Consider the following 18,110-nt stretch of genomic DNA (forward strand, 5'->3'; position numbering starts at 1 on the left):
AGAGAGGCACAAATGCCAGGACAGCATGTTGAGGGCTTGGCAGTGCCTTTGTGGGGACACTTCGACAGTTTCAGCTCTTGCTCTGGAGTAACTGTAGTAGATACGTGGGATGCTCAGAGACAGCATGTGAGAACCTCTTATGACAGCCTATGAAGTAGTTGACAGTATCTAATGTTAATGTAACTTCGTAATATTAGAAATGCCCTGGAGCATGTCTACTGTTTTGTATAAGGCGATTCCAGGGAGCCTCTGGCTACGCCTGATATTCCTTTTTATTTCTTTTAATGTTGAAAGAAAATTTTAATAGAGATTCTTATTACACTGGGGTAGAATAAAATATACCATGACCTTAAGACATTCCAGGAGAGGGGCGCCTGGGTGACTCAGTCGGTTAAGCATCGGACCCTTGATTTTGGCTCAGGTCATGATCTCACAAATTGTGAGACAGAGCCTTGCATCAGGCTCCGTGCTGTGCAGAGCCTGCTTAGGATTCTCTCTCTTCCTCTTTCTCCGCCCTTCCCCAATTTGTGCGTGTGCACACACACAGGCTCTTTCTGTCTCAAAATAAATAAATAAACTTAAAAAGACAGAGACATTCCAGGAGAGAGAAAAATAAAAGGGAAATTCAGTTGAAGTATACACCTATCACCTTTGAATGACAAAAGACAAAGTTCAATTGGCAAATTAACCTAGTAAGAAGGAAAAGTGAAAACAAACCAAACCCCCACCCCAAGTCAGTGATTACATTTATCAAATTAGAGAGAAAGAAAAATGAGGACTCTCAACATAAATACTAGACAGATAAAAATAAGAACCAGATTATACCTTCAAATAAAGAAACTTTTCCAGTGAGGCATGTTTAAGATGGTTTACGCATTCAATAAAGATTAAGTCATATGCACTTTAAGCCCAACAGTGTTCTAGGCATAGGAAATACAGTTACAAACAAAACAAATGAAACCCCTGCTCTCAGGGAGTTTAAATTCTTGGAGACAGTGGGTGGAGACAGATCATATATGCTGTCTAGAAGAAACCTACTTTAAAGATAAAAGCAAAGTAGGTAAGTTAAAAGTGAATAATCAAAAAAGATTTATGATGCAAATACTAAAAACAAATGGTAAACAAAGCTCCCAGCTGTACTGGCTACATTAAATTAAAAAATAACTTTGGAACAAGGAATATTAGCAAAGATAAAGAGGGATATTACGTTATGATAAAGTGGTCCAAGTCACCAAGAAGGCATAACAGTGTTAAGATACCTGTACCTAGCAATGGAAATTTATTTATTTTTTTAAGTTTATTTATTTATTTTGAGAGAAGAGTGAGAGAGCAAGAAGGGGAGGGGCAGAGAGAGAGAGAATCCCAAGCAGGCTCTGCACCATCAGCATGGGACCTGATGTGGGGCTAGAAACCATGAACCATGAGACCATGACCGAGCCAAAACCAAGACTTGGACACTTATCCAACTGAGTCACCCAGGTGCCCCATAATGGAAATTTAAAATACATGTAAAATAACTAAATAGTGAAATAACTAAAAGAAGAAACAGACAAATTCACTATTATAGTTGGAAACTTTACACAATCCTATCTCAGTTATTGATAGGAAAAGTACACAGAAAATCAATAAGAATATAGAAGTCCTGGACACCCCATCAACCAAACTGACTTAACTGAGATTTATAGAATCCAGCAAGAACAGAATACACATTCTTTTCAACAGCACATCGAACATTCACCTCTCTAGATGATATTCTGGGCCATAACGCAAACTCTAAAAGATTTAAAACAACTGAAATTATAAAAATTATGTTTTCAAAGCATATTGGAATTAAAGACTAACAGAAAGACATTTAGACAATCCTTAAATACTTAGAAATTAAAGAATGCATTTATAAATATCCCATAAGTCAAAAGGAAATAAGGGAAATTTAAAAGATATTTTGAACTGAATGAAACTAAAAATGCAAAATATTGAAGTCTGTGGAACACAGCTAAAGATGTAGCTAGAAGGAAATTTAGAGCATTAAGAAGAAAGGTCGCAAATCAATTATCTAGGCATCTTAAGAAATCAGAAGAGAAGCAAATTATTTAAGAATTTAAAAAAAGGAAATTATTTAAGTAATCTTGACACCCCATGTGGGGCTCGAACTCATGACCCTGAGATCAAGAGTCTCATACTCTTCTGACTGAGCCAGCCAGTCATCCCAAGAAAAGCAAATTAAATCCAAATTTTGCAGAAAGAAGGAAATGAAGACCAAGTTTGAGAGAAAATGAAAATAGAAAATCAATAGAGATAGCCAAAGAAAGGAAAAGCTGGTTCTGTGAGAAGAGCAATTAAAATGCATAAATCTCTAACTAGAGTGATGGGGGGGGGGGTGGGGAGAGTAAAAAGAGAATACACAAATTACCAATACCAGAATGAGAAAGGTGACATCTTCAGTAATTAAACAGTTATTAAACAGAACAAAAAAAGGACTATTACAAATTTTATGCTTCAAAATTTGACAATTTAGGCTAGAGGTCAGCATGTTATGGTTTCTGGGCTAAATGACCCCATGAGCTAAGAATGGTTTTTACATTTTTAAAAAGGCTATTAGAAGAGGAAGGCAGAGGGGGAGGAGGAGGAAGAGGAGGTGGAGGAGGAGGAAGAAAGAATATGTGACAGAGAATATATATGACCTGCAAAGGCTTTATATTTACTATTTGGTCTTTTATAGAAAACATTTCCTGACACCTGACTTAGGTGAACTAGACAAATTCTTTTTGAAACACTCAAATTACCAGTGATTGCTCAACCAGAAATAGATAGCCTGAATAGTCCTACATGTATTAGGACAGGACTTGTGCTAGGTGAGGTGAGTGAGGCAAAGTGAGGGTGCCAAAGTTAAAGAGGTACTTACTTTCAGGATCTCCCTAATTAAAGAAAGTGAATGCTTCTTAAATGTTGCACCACTCTGGAAAACAGTTTATCAATTTCTTATGGAGTTAAATATATATTTATAATATTATCTTGTAATAGTACCCCTATGTATTTACCTAAAAGAAATGAAAACAAATGTTCCTACTAAATGTGTATATGAATGTTTATAGTAGCTCAGTTCATAATCATCAAAACAACCCAAATGCTAAAAAACTGGTGAATGGACAAAGTGTGTTACATCCATTCAATAGAGTACTACTGAGTGATAAAAAGGAATGAACTATGCAGGAATGTTTCATGCAATGTGTATGAATCTCACAAAGATTATTCTAAGTGAAAGAAGTCATATTTAAAAGGCTAAATACTGCATGATTTCATTTTTGTAATATTCTGATAATGGCAAAATTATAACGACAGATCAGCAGTTGCCAGGGGCCAAGGTGGTAGGAGGGGTTTGATTACAAAGAGGCAAAGGAGAATTTTGAGGGGCGATGAAATTGTCCTATACTGGGATTGTTGTGGTCATTACACAACTATATTTGTCAAAACACACAGAATTATTTATTAAAATGAGTTAATTCTGCTATATATAAATTATAACAACTCAAAGAAAGGGAAAAATGAGTGAGGAACATATAGAGGATTTCCAGGATATGTTTTTTTTATTATTATTTTATTTTTGAGTATAGTCGGCACACAATGTTAAAACGTTTTTTATCTTTTTTCTTTTTTTAATTAATTAATTTTTAAATTTACATCCAAGTTAGCATATGAACAATGATTTCAGGAGTAGCTTCCTTAATGCCCCTTACCCATTTAGGCCATCCCCCCCTCCCACAACCTCTCCAGCAACCCTCTGTTTGTTCTCCATATTTAAGAGGCTCTTAGGTTTTGTCCCCCTCCCTGTTTTTATATTATTTTTGCTTCCATTCCCATTTGTTCATCTGTTTTGTATCTTAAATTCCTCATATGAATGAATTCATATGGTATTTGTCTTTCTCTGACTAATTTCACTAAGCATAAAACCCTCTAGTTCCATCCACGTAGCTGCAAATGGCAAGATTTCATTCTTTTTGATTGCCAAGTAATACTCCAGTGTGTGTGTGTGTGTGTGTGTGTGTGTGTGTACGTACTACATCTTCTTTATCCATTCATCTGCTGATGGACATTTGGGCTCTTTCTATACTTTGGCTATTGTTGATAGTGCTGCTATAAACATTGGGGTGCATGCGCCCCTTCGAAACAGCACACCTGTATCCCTTGGATAAATACCTAGTAGTGCAATTGCTGGGTCATAGGGTAGTCCTATTTTTAATTTTTTGAGGAACCTCCATACTGTTTTCCAGAGTGGCTGCACCAGTTTGCATTCCCACCAACAGTGCAAAAGAGATGCGCTTTCTCCACATCCTCGCCAACATCTGTTGTTGCCTGAGTTGTTAATGTTAGCCATTCTGACAGGTGTGAGGTGGTATCTCATTGTGCTTTTGATTTGTATTTCCCTGATGATGAGTGATGTTGAGCACTTTTTCATGTGTCTGTCGGCCATCAGGATGTCTTCTTGGAGAAGTGTCTATTCATGTCTTTTGCCCATTTCCTCACGGGATTATTTGTTTTTTGGGTGTTGAGTTTGATAACTTCTTTATAGATTTTGGACACTAACCCTTCATCTGAAATGTCATTTGTAAATATCTTCTCCCATTCCGTCTGTTGCTTTTTACTTTTGCTGATTGTTTCCTTCGCTATGCAGAAGCTTTTCATTTTGATGAGGTCTCAATAGTTCATTTTTGCTTTTGTTTCCCTTGCCTCCAGAGACATGTTGAGTAAGAAGTCGCTGCGGCCTAGGTCAAAGAGGTTTTTGCCTGCTTTCTCCTCTAGGATTTTGATGGCTTCCTGTCTGACGTTTAGGTCTTTCATCCGTTATGAGTTTATTTTTGTGTATGGTGTAAGAAAGTGGTCCAGGTTCATTTGTCTGCATATTGTTGTCTGGTTTTCCCAGCATCATTTGCTGAAGAGACTGTCTTTATTCCATTGGATATTCTTTCCTGCTTTGTCAAAGATTAGTTGGCTATACATTTGTGGGTCCCTTTCTGGGTTCTCTATTCTGTTCCTTTAGATACAGTTTTTGTGTCAGTACCATACTGTCTTGATGATTGCAGCTTTATAATACATCTTGAAGCCTGGGATTGTGATGCCTCCAGCTTTGGTTTTCTTTTTCAAGGTTTCTTTGGCTATTCAGGGTCTTTTCTGGTTCCATACAAATTTCAGGATTGTTTGTTCTAGCTTTGTGAAGAATGCTGGTGTTATTTCCAGGATATGTTTTTATGTGAAAAAAAGAAAAAAAAACACAAAGTGCAAAAGAATATCTATAATATGTCACCTTTTGGATAGAAGAAAGGAAAATAAAAAAATATGTAAGAATACAGAAAACTGGAATAACACTATTAACCAAATGACTCAATTGACATTCTAGAGTATTCTGTCCAACATGAGCGGGATGTACACTCAAGTGCACCCAGAACATTCACCACAATAAGCTATTTTGTTGTCTGTGAAACAAGTCATAATAAATTCTAATAATTCTAATTGTAGAAAGTATGTTTTCTGACTACAACAGAATAAAATTAGAAATCAATGACATAAAGATATGTGGAAAATCTCCAAATATTTGGATATTAAGTAAGTCAAGGAATTTGGGTGAAGTAGTATGCATTTCCAAATCTTTTTTTTTTTTAATTTTTTTCAACGTTTTTTATTTATTTTTGGGACAGAGAGAGACAGAGCATGAACGGGGGAGGGGCAGAGAGAGAGGGAGACACAGAATCGGAAACAGGCTCCAGGCTCCGAGCCATCAGCCCAGAGCCTGACGCGGGGCTCGAACTCACGGACCGTGAGATCGTGACCTGGCTGAAGTCGGACGCTTAACCGACTGCGCCACCCAGGCGCCCCTGCATTTCCAAATCTATGCACTAGTGATTGGCTAAATTTTCCAGGCCTAGAAGGTGGTGCTTGCACGTGAAAGATTATTTGTTAAAACAAAATCTCCCAGAGTAAAAAATCTATGTGTAGAAAAGAGAGTAGGGGTACCAGGTGGTTCAGGCAGTTTAAGCATCTGGCTCTTGGTTTTGGCTTAGGTCATGATCTCACGGTTTGTGGGTTCAAGCCCCACATCGGGCTCTGCACTGACAGTATGGAGCCTGCTTGGGATTCTTTCTCTCTCCCTCTCTCTGCACCTCTCCTGCTCACTCCTTATCAGAATAAATAAATAAACATTAAAAGAAAGAACAAAGAGTAGAAGGAAATAAATGAAAATTTAGACATGTAGATTTGTTTGGATGATGGAGGTATAGGTTAATTCTGTATCTGAGTTTTCCAAACCCTTTTTTTTTTTTTAGCCAATGCGTTGTATTTTTTAATACTGAAAAGCATTACCACACAAAAGAGAGAGGTAATCAAAGAACTTGTTAGCAGCACTCTGCTGGAGAGGTACCTCCTCCAAGAAGCCTTCCTTGACTCTCCTTGCTGGCTTCATGCCCTTTCTCTGCATACCACCATGGCCCAAAAGGCCTCTGTCTCAGCCTTTCACCTGTTTTATAATCATCTGTGTCTGTGTCTCTCTCCTCACAGTCTGGTCTCCTTAAGGGCAAAGATTGTTTCAGGCACAGATAAGTGTTTACCAGGTGAAAGAAAGAATGTTAAATACACCATTTAACATTAGATATAGCATCTCTATTCTGCATACCATAGATATACCATAGATTTGGTTGGATAAACCATCTTTCCTTCCATCAGGAAACAGGAAATGTGTGGAGAATTCTGTGAGACAGGGCTTTGGAATAGGAACTAAAGGTGTGGCTGCTGGATGTTGGTCACAGAGGCCAGACACTATGTTAAAAACAAGTTTAATCTATGTGATAACAACCAACCAGTGACTTGCTTGATCTGAAAACAAGGGATTTTGGAGGCTTGGGCCATGGATGGCAATTAATAAGTTGTAGAGAGTTCCTACAAAGATAATACAAGATGGCCCATGGCCTAAAGGAAGAATCTTTGGGTACTGCATAGACAACTGATTTTCCCGTTCAGGTCAGCAGGGCCTTAACTGTGCCTGAGCAGGTAAACAGAGGAAGTTCAGCCCAGTCTGATGCCCCTGAAGGTGCAACGTGGGCCCATGCTAAGAAAGATTAGTGAGAGTTCTGGAGGGGAAGAATGAGGAATGGAAGAGCTAGCCTGGAATGGAAAAGAACTTAAGTGGTAGGAGGCCCTTCCATGGCCTTCTGGCCAACATACTGCATTATTTTAATTCTGTGTGGCCAAAGCTTTGCTCCATCACAGGACACCCACAAGCTGCACCTCAGCATCACTGCACAGAGCCCAGTGTCAGTTACCCTGGATGCCACTCTGCCTTGCAGATTTGCTCTGTGTCACCTTCAGCTTTTCCTATTCACATCGAACAAACTACAAGTAAAGACTGGTGGGGATCTGTCTGCTTTTCATCTTTAGTATTCTTCTGAGTTTACAACTAGACTGAGTCCTGTGCTATTGTGTGTACCCAGATTTATGTATAAATGTTAAAACACCATCTGGAAAAGCAAATGGCTCTTTGAAGTCTGTGGAGAAGGCACCAGATGGAAGCTTATAAGGCTCTTGCTCCCAAAAGCCCTGCTTCCAAAACATCCTCAAGTATGATTTTTAAAAATATCGTTCAGCAATCCCGGGCTTTGCTATCAATAAAACGTATATGTGGAAGCATGCATCTATGTGTCAGTGTGGAGGGCAGAATAGCAGTCCCCAAATCGTGCTGTGATCCCCAGAATCGGTAAACATTACCTTACATGGCAAAAGTGACTTTGCTGATGTGATTAAAGGTATAGACCTTGAGACAGGGAGATTATCCAAATGGGTACAATCTAATCACATGAGTCCTTAAACATTTGAACCTTTTGGGCACCTGGGTGGCTCAGTCGGTTAAGCTTCTGACTTCAGCTCAGGTCATGATCTCACAGTTGGTGAGTTCGAGCTGTGTGTCAGGCTCTATGCTGACAGCTCGGAGCCTGGAGCCTGCTCTGGATTCTGTGTCTCCCTTTCTCTCTCAGAAATAAATAAACACACACAAAATTTTTCTTTTAAAGTTTGAACCTTTCCAAGTTGTAGTGGGAGAGACGCAGTGACAGAAGAGTCAGAGAACGGTAGCATGCGGAGGATTCGGCACCCTGTTACTGGGTGAGCTGCAGGGTGCTTTGTGCATGGACCAGAGAGAAGCCTCTAGCAACTAGGGGCAGCCAGGTGACAGCCAGAAAGGAAATGGCGACCTCAGCTCAAAAGCCACAGGGAACTGAATTCTGCCAAAGCCCGAATGAGCAAGGAATTGTGTGCTTCCCAGTAGCTTCCAGAGAGGCATGCCACTCTCCCAGCACCTTGGTTTTATCTAGCAAGACCCATGTTGGATTTCTGACCCAAAGAACTATATGGTAATAAATTTATGCTATTTTAAGTTTGCGGCAATTTGTTCTCTCAGCAATAGAAAACTAATACAGATTGGGCGCCTGGGTGGCTCATACTCGTGATTTTGGCTCAGGTCATGATCTCATGGTTCATTGGTTCGAGCCCTGCTTGGGATTCTCTCTTTCCCTCTCTGTCTGCCTCTCCCCCGCTTGCGTACGTGCTCTCTCTCTCTCTCTCTCTCTCAAAATAAACAAATAAATGTTAAAAAAAAAAGAAAACTAATACAGGCAAGAAACCATATACTGCATTTGTTTAAAAGGTTAAAGCTTCCGAACCAGTGTTTTTCTAATCCGTGGACCACAGCCCATTAATCTTTGGCCGTTACAAGTATTAAATTTTTTGAGGTGTCTTTGTTATACCTCAGTAAAAAAAGAAAAAGGAGAAAATATCACAGTGCATTTCACAGGTTCTTACCCCCAAACTGTACCCATTGTGACAAATATTGGTACCGATTGTGACAACTTAGTGAGGGAGACAGCACAAAGGATGTAGGTGGGCTGCAAATCGTGTTTCCAGCTTCTGTTTACTGAGGCCACTTAATTCAGTAGTAAATAACAACTGGTTTTACCATTAACAAGATGGAGAGAAAGCTTAATTTTAACATTATTGTCATTTATAGCTGTGACACACAGGAGAATTTTACCTGCAGTTAGCAATGAGGCTTCCTGCTGAGTTTATATGTGAACATCCACATAACTTTTAACCAGATATGTGAATAGTAGCTTTGTCCTTGAGGGTTCTGCGATGGAATAAATTTGTGAGCAGGAATTAAAGTTATTCCTCATTTTTAGTTTTTGTATTGTTTGTTTTGTTTTTTCTTTGGGTTATATATACATATGAATAGAATAATATTTGACATGATTGAATATGCAAGGGTAAAGTGTTGCTTCACGAAATACTTTCCACTTTTGTAGATATGTTTAACAGTGTTAGGTCATGATGTGAAATGTGTTGCTGTATGTTGTAGTCTGAATACTGTTCTAGGTTGGGACATTGAAATGCAGTTGTTATGGGTAAAATTTATGATCAAACAATCTGTAGTGTAGGGATTTTTTTTTTTTTTTTTTTTTTTTGCTACAAGACTGTTTACAAAGGCAAAAATATTAAGAGGAAAAGAATTCCCAGTGGGTAGAGGGTTTTTTTTCAAGGCATCATTGAGGTATAGGCCTCAGGCTACCATGCAGGGTAGAGATTCCTCAGAAACCACATAAAATGATCGTGGAACTTCTGGCCTCCAAATCTCTATTTCTGGTCAGAGTAAGGAGGATACAATTTCTTTCTTTCTTCTTCTTTTTTAATGTTTATTTATTTTTGAGAGAGAGAAAGAGAGAGTGAGAGCTGGGGAGGGGCAGAGAGAGAGAGGGAGACACAGAATCCGAAGCAGGCTTCATGCTCTGAGCTGTCAGTGCAGAGCTGGATGCGGGCCTTGAACCCACAGTCCGCAAGATCATGACCTGAGCCAAAGTCGGACGCTCAACCAACTGAGCCACCCAGGCACCCCAGGTGGATACAATTTTAGTTGCTCTCTTTACTCCCAGCAAGGGATCCCTTGCCCATCCAACTTCAGGTCTGCCTGGGCTGGTGTACCCAAGGCCACTCTGTGTGCACTGGCACAGGGCCACACTTCTTTGTGGCTTTGGGCTGTTTAAGAAATTACCACAAAACATGGTGGCATTAAAAAAAATAAGAAGTATTATCTTTAATAGTTTCATAGTTTCATAGTTTAACTGAGTGAATCTGGCTTGAGGTCTTTCCCCAGGTCGCAGTTAAGACATGGACAGGGATTGTAGTCATCTGACAACAGGGGGATTGAATTCCAAGAGGCTGCAAAAGCTGATGCTGGCTGTTGGCTGCAGGCCTCACTTCCTGCTCACATAGATGTCTCCTTGGGGTCTCCTTGAGTCTCAACACCAATGTGGCAGTTGGTTTCTCCCAGAGTGAGTAATGCAAGAGAAAGCAAGATGGAAAGTCTCTTATGACTTTACCTCAAAAGACATACTCCATAATTTCCACACTACCCTATTCTTAATGCACTTCATCCATGTTCACTACAGGAGGGGACCACACAGGGTGTGAACACCAGGAGGCAAGAGTCCTTGGAGGCCATTTCCAAACCTTCTTACAGACTCCTGAAGCAATCTGATATACAGAGTGCACTAATTTACTTTAGCAGAATAAGGACCTAAATTATAGTTGCCAAGAAGTGATGGAGTTTCCATAAGATTGTAATTCAGATCGGGGGCACCTGGGTGGCTCAGTTGTTTAAGCATCCGACTTCAGCTCAGGTTATGTTCTCCCAGTTCATAGATTCAAGCCCCGCATCAGGCTCTATGCTGATGGTTCTGTGTCTCCCTCTCTCTCTGCCTCTCTCCTGTTCATATTCTGCCTCTCTCTTGCTCTCAAAAATAAATAAAACATTAAAAAATTTTTTTTAAAAAGAATATAATTGAGATCAGCTCGGGAATGAGAAGATGAACCCATATTAAATTAAACCTATATTGGGGCGCCTGGGTGGCGCAGTCGGTTAAGCGTCCGACTTCAGCCAGGTCACGATCTCGCGGTCCGTGAGTTCGAGCCCCGCGTCGGGCTCTGGGCTGATGGCTCGGAGCCTGGAGCCTGCTTCCGATTCTGTGTCTCCCTCTCTCTCTGCCCCTCCCCCGTTCATGCTCTGTCTCTCTCTGTCCCAAAAATAAATAAAAAACGTTGAAAAAAAAAAAATTAAAAAAAAAAAATAAATTAAACCTATATTAAAAGAACAGTAGGCAATCACTATGACATGGACACCTTATTGAAAAATCCTAGGGCATAGACATGCTTAGAGAAAATCAGGACTTGGAGACCACCCCTCCTACTACAAATGCCAAAGGTGTGAGTGATAATGGTCGGAAATTATACCTCACAGGTGCCATGTGAAAATGCATTGAGCAATGACCTCCGGCTATCGTACCTGCTGCACGGGTACATCTGGCCAAGAAGGATCAGGTGCAGGTAAGTCTCCCAAGGAGCTATTAGTGACATCTCCCAAGAGGGGTGGGGAGGGAATGGCAGTGAAGAGAGTCACCTCTGTGCCTGGAGGGCTTGCTCCCTCAGGGGCTTGCGCACACAGGGCATGCCTCCTGCAGAGCTGGTGAGCACCAGGGCTGATCCCTGCATCCTGAGACATGGAACAGCCTGCTTCCCCGAGAACTGTGATTTTTCCCAAAGGTCAGGCTTTCTCTGTAGACCTGAGTGGGCCATGGCTGGTCAGTCTGTGGGAATAGGGCTTCTTATTGGGGGAGAAAGTAAAACTTGTCGGTACCTGTGGACCTCACTACCCACATGCCACTGACCTGTAAAGCAGTCAAGCCAGTGCTCCTGTCTCACAGGTAGGGACACGTTTCTAGGTGTTGCCTTTTGGAACTTCATCTGCATTTTCTTATGCCTCTTCTCTTTTCCTCTCCTTTATTTGGCCACATGTTTAAAGTACATTTAAAAAAAAATTTTTTTTTTTAATGTTTATTTGTTTTTGAGAGAGCGAGACAGAGAGCAAGAGGGGAGGGGCAGAGAGAGAGAGGGAGACACAGATTCCGAAGCAGGTTCCAGGCTCTGAGCTGTCAGCACAGACCCTGATGTGGGGCTCGAACTCACAAGCTCTTACATCATGACCTAAGCTGAAGTCGGGTGCTTAACTGACTGAGCCACCCAGGTGCCCCTAAAATATGTTTTGAAAATAAGTTCATTTACTTTTTTTATACAATTAATAGTCATGTGTTTTAAAATTTAAAGGCCATAGAGTGACATAAAAGGATGTAGAGTGAAAGCTTCCTTCCTATCCAGTGGTGGTACATGTTTAACAATTTACTTTCCAAAAATGGCGCCTCATGTAACAGTGTGTGTCAACTATACTTAAATAAAAGAAAATTAGAAAAAAGAGGGGTGACTGGGTGGCTCAGTCATGTAAGCATTCGACTCTTTATTTCAGCTTGGGTCCTGATCTTATGGTTTGTGAGTTCAAGCCCCACATTGGGCTCTGCACTGACAGTGTGGAGCCTGCTTTGGATTCTCTCTCTCCCTTCTCCTCTCTCTCCTTCTCTGCCACTCACAGTCTCTGTCTCTCTCAAAAGAAATAACTAAACTTAAAAAAAAAAAAACTGTCTCTCCCTCTTCCTCTGCCCTTCCACCATGTGCGTGACCACCTTCCCTCACTCTCTCTCTCTGAAAAACATTTGAAAAACAATTATAAAAAGGAAAGAAAAGTGGTTTCCTTTTCCATCAGGATATCTTGGGCTTTTCTGTGTGCACGTTGGACCCTGAGAGTGAAAGGGAAAGCAGAAACTGCCAGGCCTCTTAAGGTTTGGGCTTGGAAGTCACAGAATGACATGTCCACAACACTCTCCCGGTCAAAGCAAGTCAAAAGACCAGTCCAGATTTAAGGGGTGAGGTGATAGATTCCACCTCGTGGTGGAAGGAATGGCAAAATCACATTGCAATGGGGAGGTGTGATAGCGGGAGGGGTGGGCCATGCTGCATAAATCGGATGGCCCTGGGTGTTTCTGTTGCCACAGCCCAGGGGCACAGGCCTATTAAAAGGTTGAGGCCTCATCATAGGATTACAGAACAGATTACTGAATGCTTGCCCTCTCCTTAGTCTTACCAACCACATCAACAGGGCTCCTGGATAATAATGTGGTTTACAGTTAACAGAACTATAACGATCAGACTCTACTTAAGATGCTATTTCTAGGGAAACCCAAAAATAACAGAGGAGAGAAAAACAAGGACACTGGAGGACATAGAGGTCTCTGACATGCACAGCTATGGCAAACAGTAAACACAGCTAACTGCTGGCCAGAAAAACACAAAAATTCACACTGAGGCCTATTTACCTCATTTCTTTTTACCCAGTACATCATGTATGGGTTTTAAGCAAAAGTTACAGGCATACAGGCAGATATTGTGGAATTATCACAATGGGATCTTTAAAGTAACAAGCCAAGGGCTCTAATGGAAAAAGTGGACAATATGCAAGAACTTCTGTGTCCTCATAAGGTGTAAAGGCAAGGGGTGCCTGAGTGGCTCAGTTAGTTGAGTGTCAGACTTGGGCTCAGGTCATGATCTTGGAGTTTGAGTTTGAGCCACGCATTGGTCTCTGTGCTGACAGCTCAGAGTCTGGAGTCTGCTTCAGATTCTGTGTCTCCCTCTCTGCCCCTTCCCTGCTTGTGCTCTCACTTTCTCTCAAAAATAAGTAAGGTTAAAAAAAAAAAAAAAAAGACGGAAGGGCAAGGGAGCTCTCTGGGGTCTCTTTCTGTAAGGGCACTAACCCCATTCAGGAGGGCCCCACTCTCATGACCTAATCACCTCCCCAAAGCCTCACCTCTAAATGCTATCACACTGACAGTCAGGTTTTACTATATAAATTTGAGGAGGACACAAATATGCAGTCCATAGCAGACGGTGAAAAGATCAGTGATCTGCTAGGGATTTGGGGGAGAATTGCAGAGGTGAATCGAGGAGTAAGTTATTATTTTTCGTTAATCTTTAACATTTATGATTTCCCCCTTCTAGATAGATTTGATTTTTAAATATTTTATTTTATTAAAAATAATTTTTTAAATGTTTATTCATTTTTGAGAGAGAGAGAGAGAGAGAGAGAGAGAGAGAAAGAGAGAGAGAGTGTGCTGGCAGGGAGGGGCAGAGAGAGAGGGAGGCACAGAATTCCAAGCAGGTTTCAGACTCCAAGCTGTCAGCACAGAGCCGGAAGTGGGGCTGAAGCTCAGCACCCTGAGGTCAAGACCCGAGCCCACGACACGACCGAGGCTTAACCGACTGAGGTACCCAGGCGCCCCCACAGAAATTTTTGCACAGCGATTTATATTGGGCAAAAAATTTTTTTTCCAAAAAAAACAAAAAAAAAACAAAAGGTAAGCAAATTGCCACTGCCAGTATAATCTAAGCTAAATCGTCTCATAAAACTTAAAAGGTTTTCCTTTTCCCACGCTCCCAGGAACGGTAGTTATCAAAATTTAGTTAGGGGTTACAATAGTCTAAGATGCCCAGAAACATTAAGAAATTTTGTGCTTTAGTTGTGCAGCAGTGCTTGTAATGTAAGGGTTTAAGGAAGTAGCCTCTGAAGCTCCCCAAAGTCCAGGTCGGAAAAAAGGCTGAAACCCCTATTCGGCTTCACCAGCTGGTACAGCCTTGGGTCTCAGCTGTCGGCTCCTAGTCCCACTCCCCAGACCCTAAAAGTGCTCTCTTCCCAGCCACACTGCACAGCCAGAGAAAGGAGGGAGGCGGGGACTCCTCGGATACAAGATGGCGACCACACGACGCTCTAGGCTGCCCCAGCCGCGACTCGGTAGCCGGAAGTCCTCCGGCTCTCGCCAGTAGGAAGCGGAAGTAAAAAGGTAGAAGGCAGCTGGGTTATTGCTTTGCGAGACCGGCTTGTGAGGGGAGCCGCGGGAAAGGCGCGTGTCGGCCGCTCACTGGCGCAGCCGCTGCTGCCGCCGTCACCGCCCCGCCCCGGCGTTGTCGCTGACATCGTCGCGGACGAAGCGTGGCCCCAGCATGGGCAGGAAGGGGAACGCGAGCGGCGCGTGTGCCGCGGCTGCGCGGCCGGTGACAGGTACCCCTGGCGTGGCGTGGGGAGGTCTCGTGGACGGGGACAGGGTCTGGGACGTGAGGCGACCTCGTGCCCTGGTCACCTTGAGCTTCCGCTTCTTCCCTGACTCAGTTTCTCCTTCTGTGTACCAGTCCTCCTCCTATTTGTGAGTCCTTCGAGTTGCCCTCACTGGTCTTACGGGCAAAGTATAGTTTCTGCGAGAGTGGCCGCGGACTCTCTTGTAGCCGTTTTTGAGCCTTTACTGAAGAGCTTTGAGATCCGTGTGCCCAAGTGCAGAAGGAGGTGGGGGAAGTGCCCTAACCTGAGTTTGGACCACGTCTGACCCTAAGTAGGTTGAGAACCAGCAGTTTGCAGGACTCTGATTGGAGAACGACTTGATCTTTTTGTAGATTTCTGTTTTTTCCCTAAAATGAATCAGGGTGATGCATACTGGTTGCCATTTTCATTTAAGTACGAGGATCTGTTGGCTGGTAATTGGATAATTCGGTTTCACTTTTCGTGTGGGACCTGCCAGAAGATCTGCGTACATCGCCAATAAGTTATGGATGTGAACTGTTCTCCGTTGGCCAAAACCTCTAGATTGTTTTGCATTTCTTGCCAGATTTGAGAACTAGCATATTATGTTCATTTGAAGTCTGGGGGTCTTATGTCTTACTGTGCGATACTATGTTGGAAACATTCATCAAGCACTTGCCAGCCAGTTTTAGTATGATGTTTGAAGACATTTAAAATAGTTATTTAAGGCCACAAAATAAGGGATGATGGTAGCCTTTCCACTTGACCTGCTTTAGACAAACTTAGTTGGCACTCATTTTTATTAAAGGAAATAAACATTGCTTTGTATAGTTGTGTGGCAGTTGTACAATGCACGCTTACCTTGAGGGGAAGAAATTGAACTATGTAGAAAATTCTTTTAGGTTTTTTTCTGCAGTTACCTGTGATCATTTTCATATCAGATGTATAGTAACTACTTTTATAAAAAAATTAGCAAATGGTTTTGCTAATAGCTATAAATACATATTAACTTTAATTATTTGAGAAGTAAAATTATTTCTTGAGGGGTCGTTCCTAATATTTTTCTCACTGTTAATCTTGTATGTTGATGCTCAGATGGCTATCTATAAACTTGCAAGGTGCAAGTTGGTTTTTTAAGAGATTGTAAGCTATTATCTTCAATTTAGAAATGGAAAAAGAAAAAGTTGGTGATTTGTAATTTTATGCCTCTTCTGTTTTCCAAAAACTGAAAAGTGTTTGGGGCGCCTGGGTGGCTCAGTCGGTTAAGCGTCCAACTTCGGCTCAGGTCATGATCTCGCAGTGAGTTAGTTTGAGTCCTGGGTCGGGCTCTGTGCTGACAGCTCAGAGCCTGGAGCTTGGTTCAGATTCTGTGTTTCTGTCTCTCTCTGCCCCTCCCCCACTTGTGCTCTGTCTGTCTCTCTCAAAAATAAATAAATGTAAAAAAAAAGTGAAAAGTGTTTGCCAAACTGCAATTTTTATTGATATTTCCAAAATTTTACTGTAGGTCAGTGAGCAAGAGATAGTCATTGAACTGAGGAAGCTGGGCCATGGACTAGATCTTACAGATATAACATTTGCGCCTAGGACTTATTAAAGAATGTTTTTAATTTACCCATTTTGCCACAAGCATTATGTCTGTGATCATGGAGTGTGACCTTGGGATTCTGACAACGATTATTTCTTAGACTGTTCATATTTATAAGCAACATTTAAGGACCACTAGGATCGGAGTGTAAGATTCTCATAAAATGAAGGCATTCTCAAACAAAAGGCTGCTTCTGTGAAGTTCTTACTTCTGCTTCTCTAAACAGTCTTTTCTTGTGGTTTTACCTGTTGCATCTAGGCTGCGGGGTCTGGGTAGGAAAGTTCTTCTGTAGTGGCCACTTTCCTCTGTCACCTCCAAGCGGTGCTATACCTTGCCCCAAGAACTGTCACTGTTTTTCGAACAATTCAAGGGGAACGCTGGGCGAGTCTCGGTGCGTACAATTTTCATTTTAATCTTTTAAGTCCTAAGCATCTTTCCTCTTGGTATCAAACTCCTTTCTTTGTATTTGCTTTCATTCATCCTTTAATGAAGACTTTATTTCATTCTGAGCACCTCCTGTGTTCCAGGCATTATGCTAGGCATTTGACCCTGACAAACAAAATTCCCTGCTTTTTTTTTTTTAATTTATTTTGAGAGAGAGAGAGCACAAGCAGGGGAGGAACATAGGGAGGGAGAGAGAGAGAGTGCGAGTGCACAAGCAGGGGAGGAGGAACATAGGGAGGGAGGGGGAGAGAGAGAGAGAGAGAGAGAGAGAGAGAGAGAGAGAGAGAGAGAGAATCTCAAGCAGGCTCCTCACTGTGATCTCAGAGCCCGATGCAAGACTTGAACTCCCAAACCTCGAGATCATGACCTGAGCGGAAATCAAGAGTTGGTCATCCAACAGGCTGAACCACCCAGGTGCCCCCCAAATTCCCTGCTCTTGAGGAGGTCACATTCCATCCCCAAAGCCAGCCTGAATACAGATCTGTCAGGCTGGTTGGTCACTTCTTTTGGGTCCCAGCTTCAGGCTGGCATGCTTGGTTTTGGGTTGAAACTGTGCCTTTCTCAGCCACCTGTATCCCAAGGTCTCTGTCCCTAGAAAGTCCTTGGACTTGCCTTGGTTCTCACAAGAAAGCTTTTTGCTTAGTTTGGTTCTGCACAGTATGAATTCTTACCCTTCCAAAGCTAGGGAACCGGGGGAGATAGCATGGTATTGTAGAACTTAAAAACAGGCAGATGTGGGGGCGCCTGGGTGGCGCAGTCGGTTAAGCGTCCGACTTCAGCCAGGTCACGATCTCACGGTCCGTGAGTTCGAGCCCCGCGTCAGGCTCTGGGCTGATGGCTCGGGGCCTGGAGCCTGTTTCCGATTCTGTGTCTCCCTCTCTCTCTGCCCCTCCCCCGTTCATGCTCTGTCTCTCTCTGTCCCAAAAATAAATAAAAAACGTTGAAAAAAAAAATTAAAAAAAAAACAAACAGGCAGATATGGGTTCCAAGCATTGCTATTTATTAGTTGGGCAAGTTACTCGGCTTCTCCAAGCTTCCATTTTC

At 42.0% G+C, this 18,110-nt stretch overlaps 1 protein-coding gene across 2 annotated transcripts in view; it reads left to right on the forward strand.

The window, feature by feature from the left end:
- Positions 1-14,801: 14,801 nt before the first annotated feature.
- The window catches only part of UGGT1 (UDP-glucose glycoprotein glucosyltransferase 1), a 113,841-nt gene continuing 110,532 nt past the window's right edge, over positions 14,802-18,110 (forward strand). For both annotated transcript variants that reach the window (XM_058715670.1, XM_058715671.1), the window contains exon 1: positions 14,802-15,025. In XM_058715670.1, the coding sequence (XP_058571653.1) occupies positions 14,968-15,025 (58 nt within the window). In that variant the 5' untranslated portion in view covers positions 14,802-14,967. The remainder of the gene's footprint in view (positions 15,026-18,110) is intronic.

The sequence above is a fragment of the Neofelis nebulosa genome, chromosome 2 (assembly GCF_028018385.1).
Source record: "Neofelis nebulosa isolate mNeoNeb1 chromosome 2, mNeoNeb1.pri, whole genome shotgun sequence".
NCBI classification, from domain to species: domain Eukaryota; kingdom Metazoa; phylum Chordata; class Mammalia; order Carnivora; family Felidae; genus Neofelis; species Neofelis nebulosa.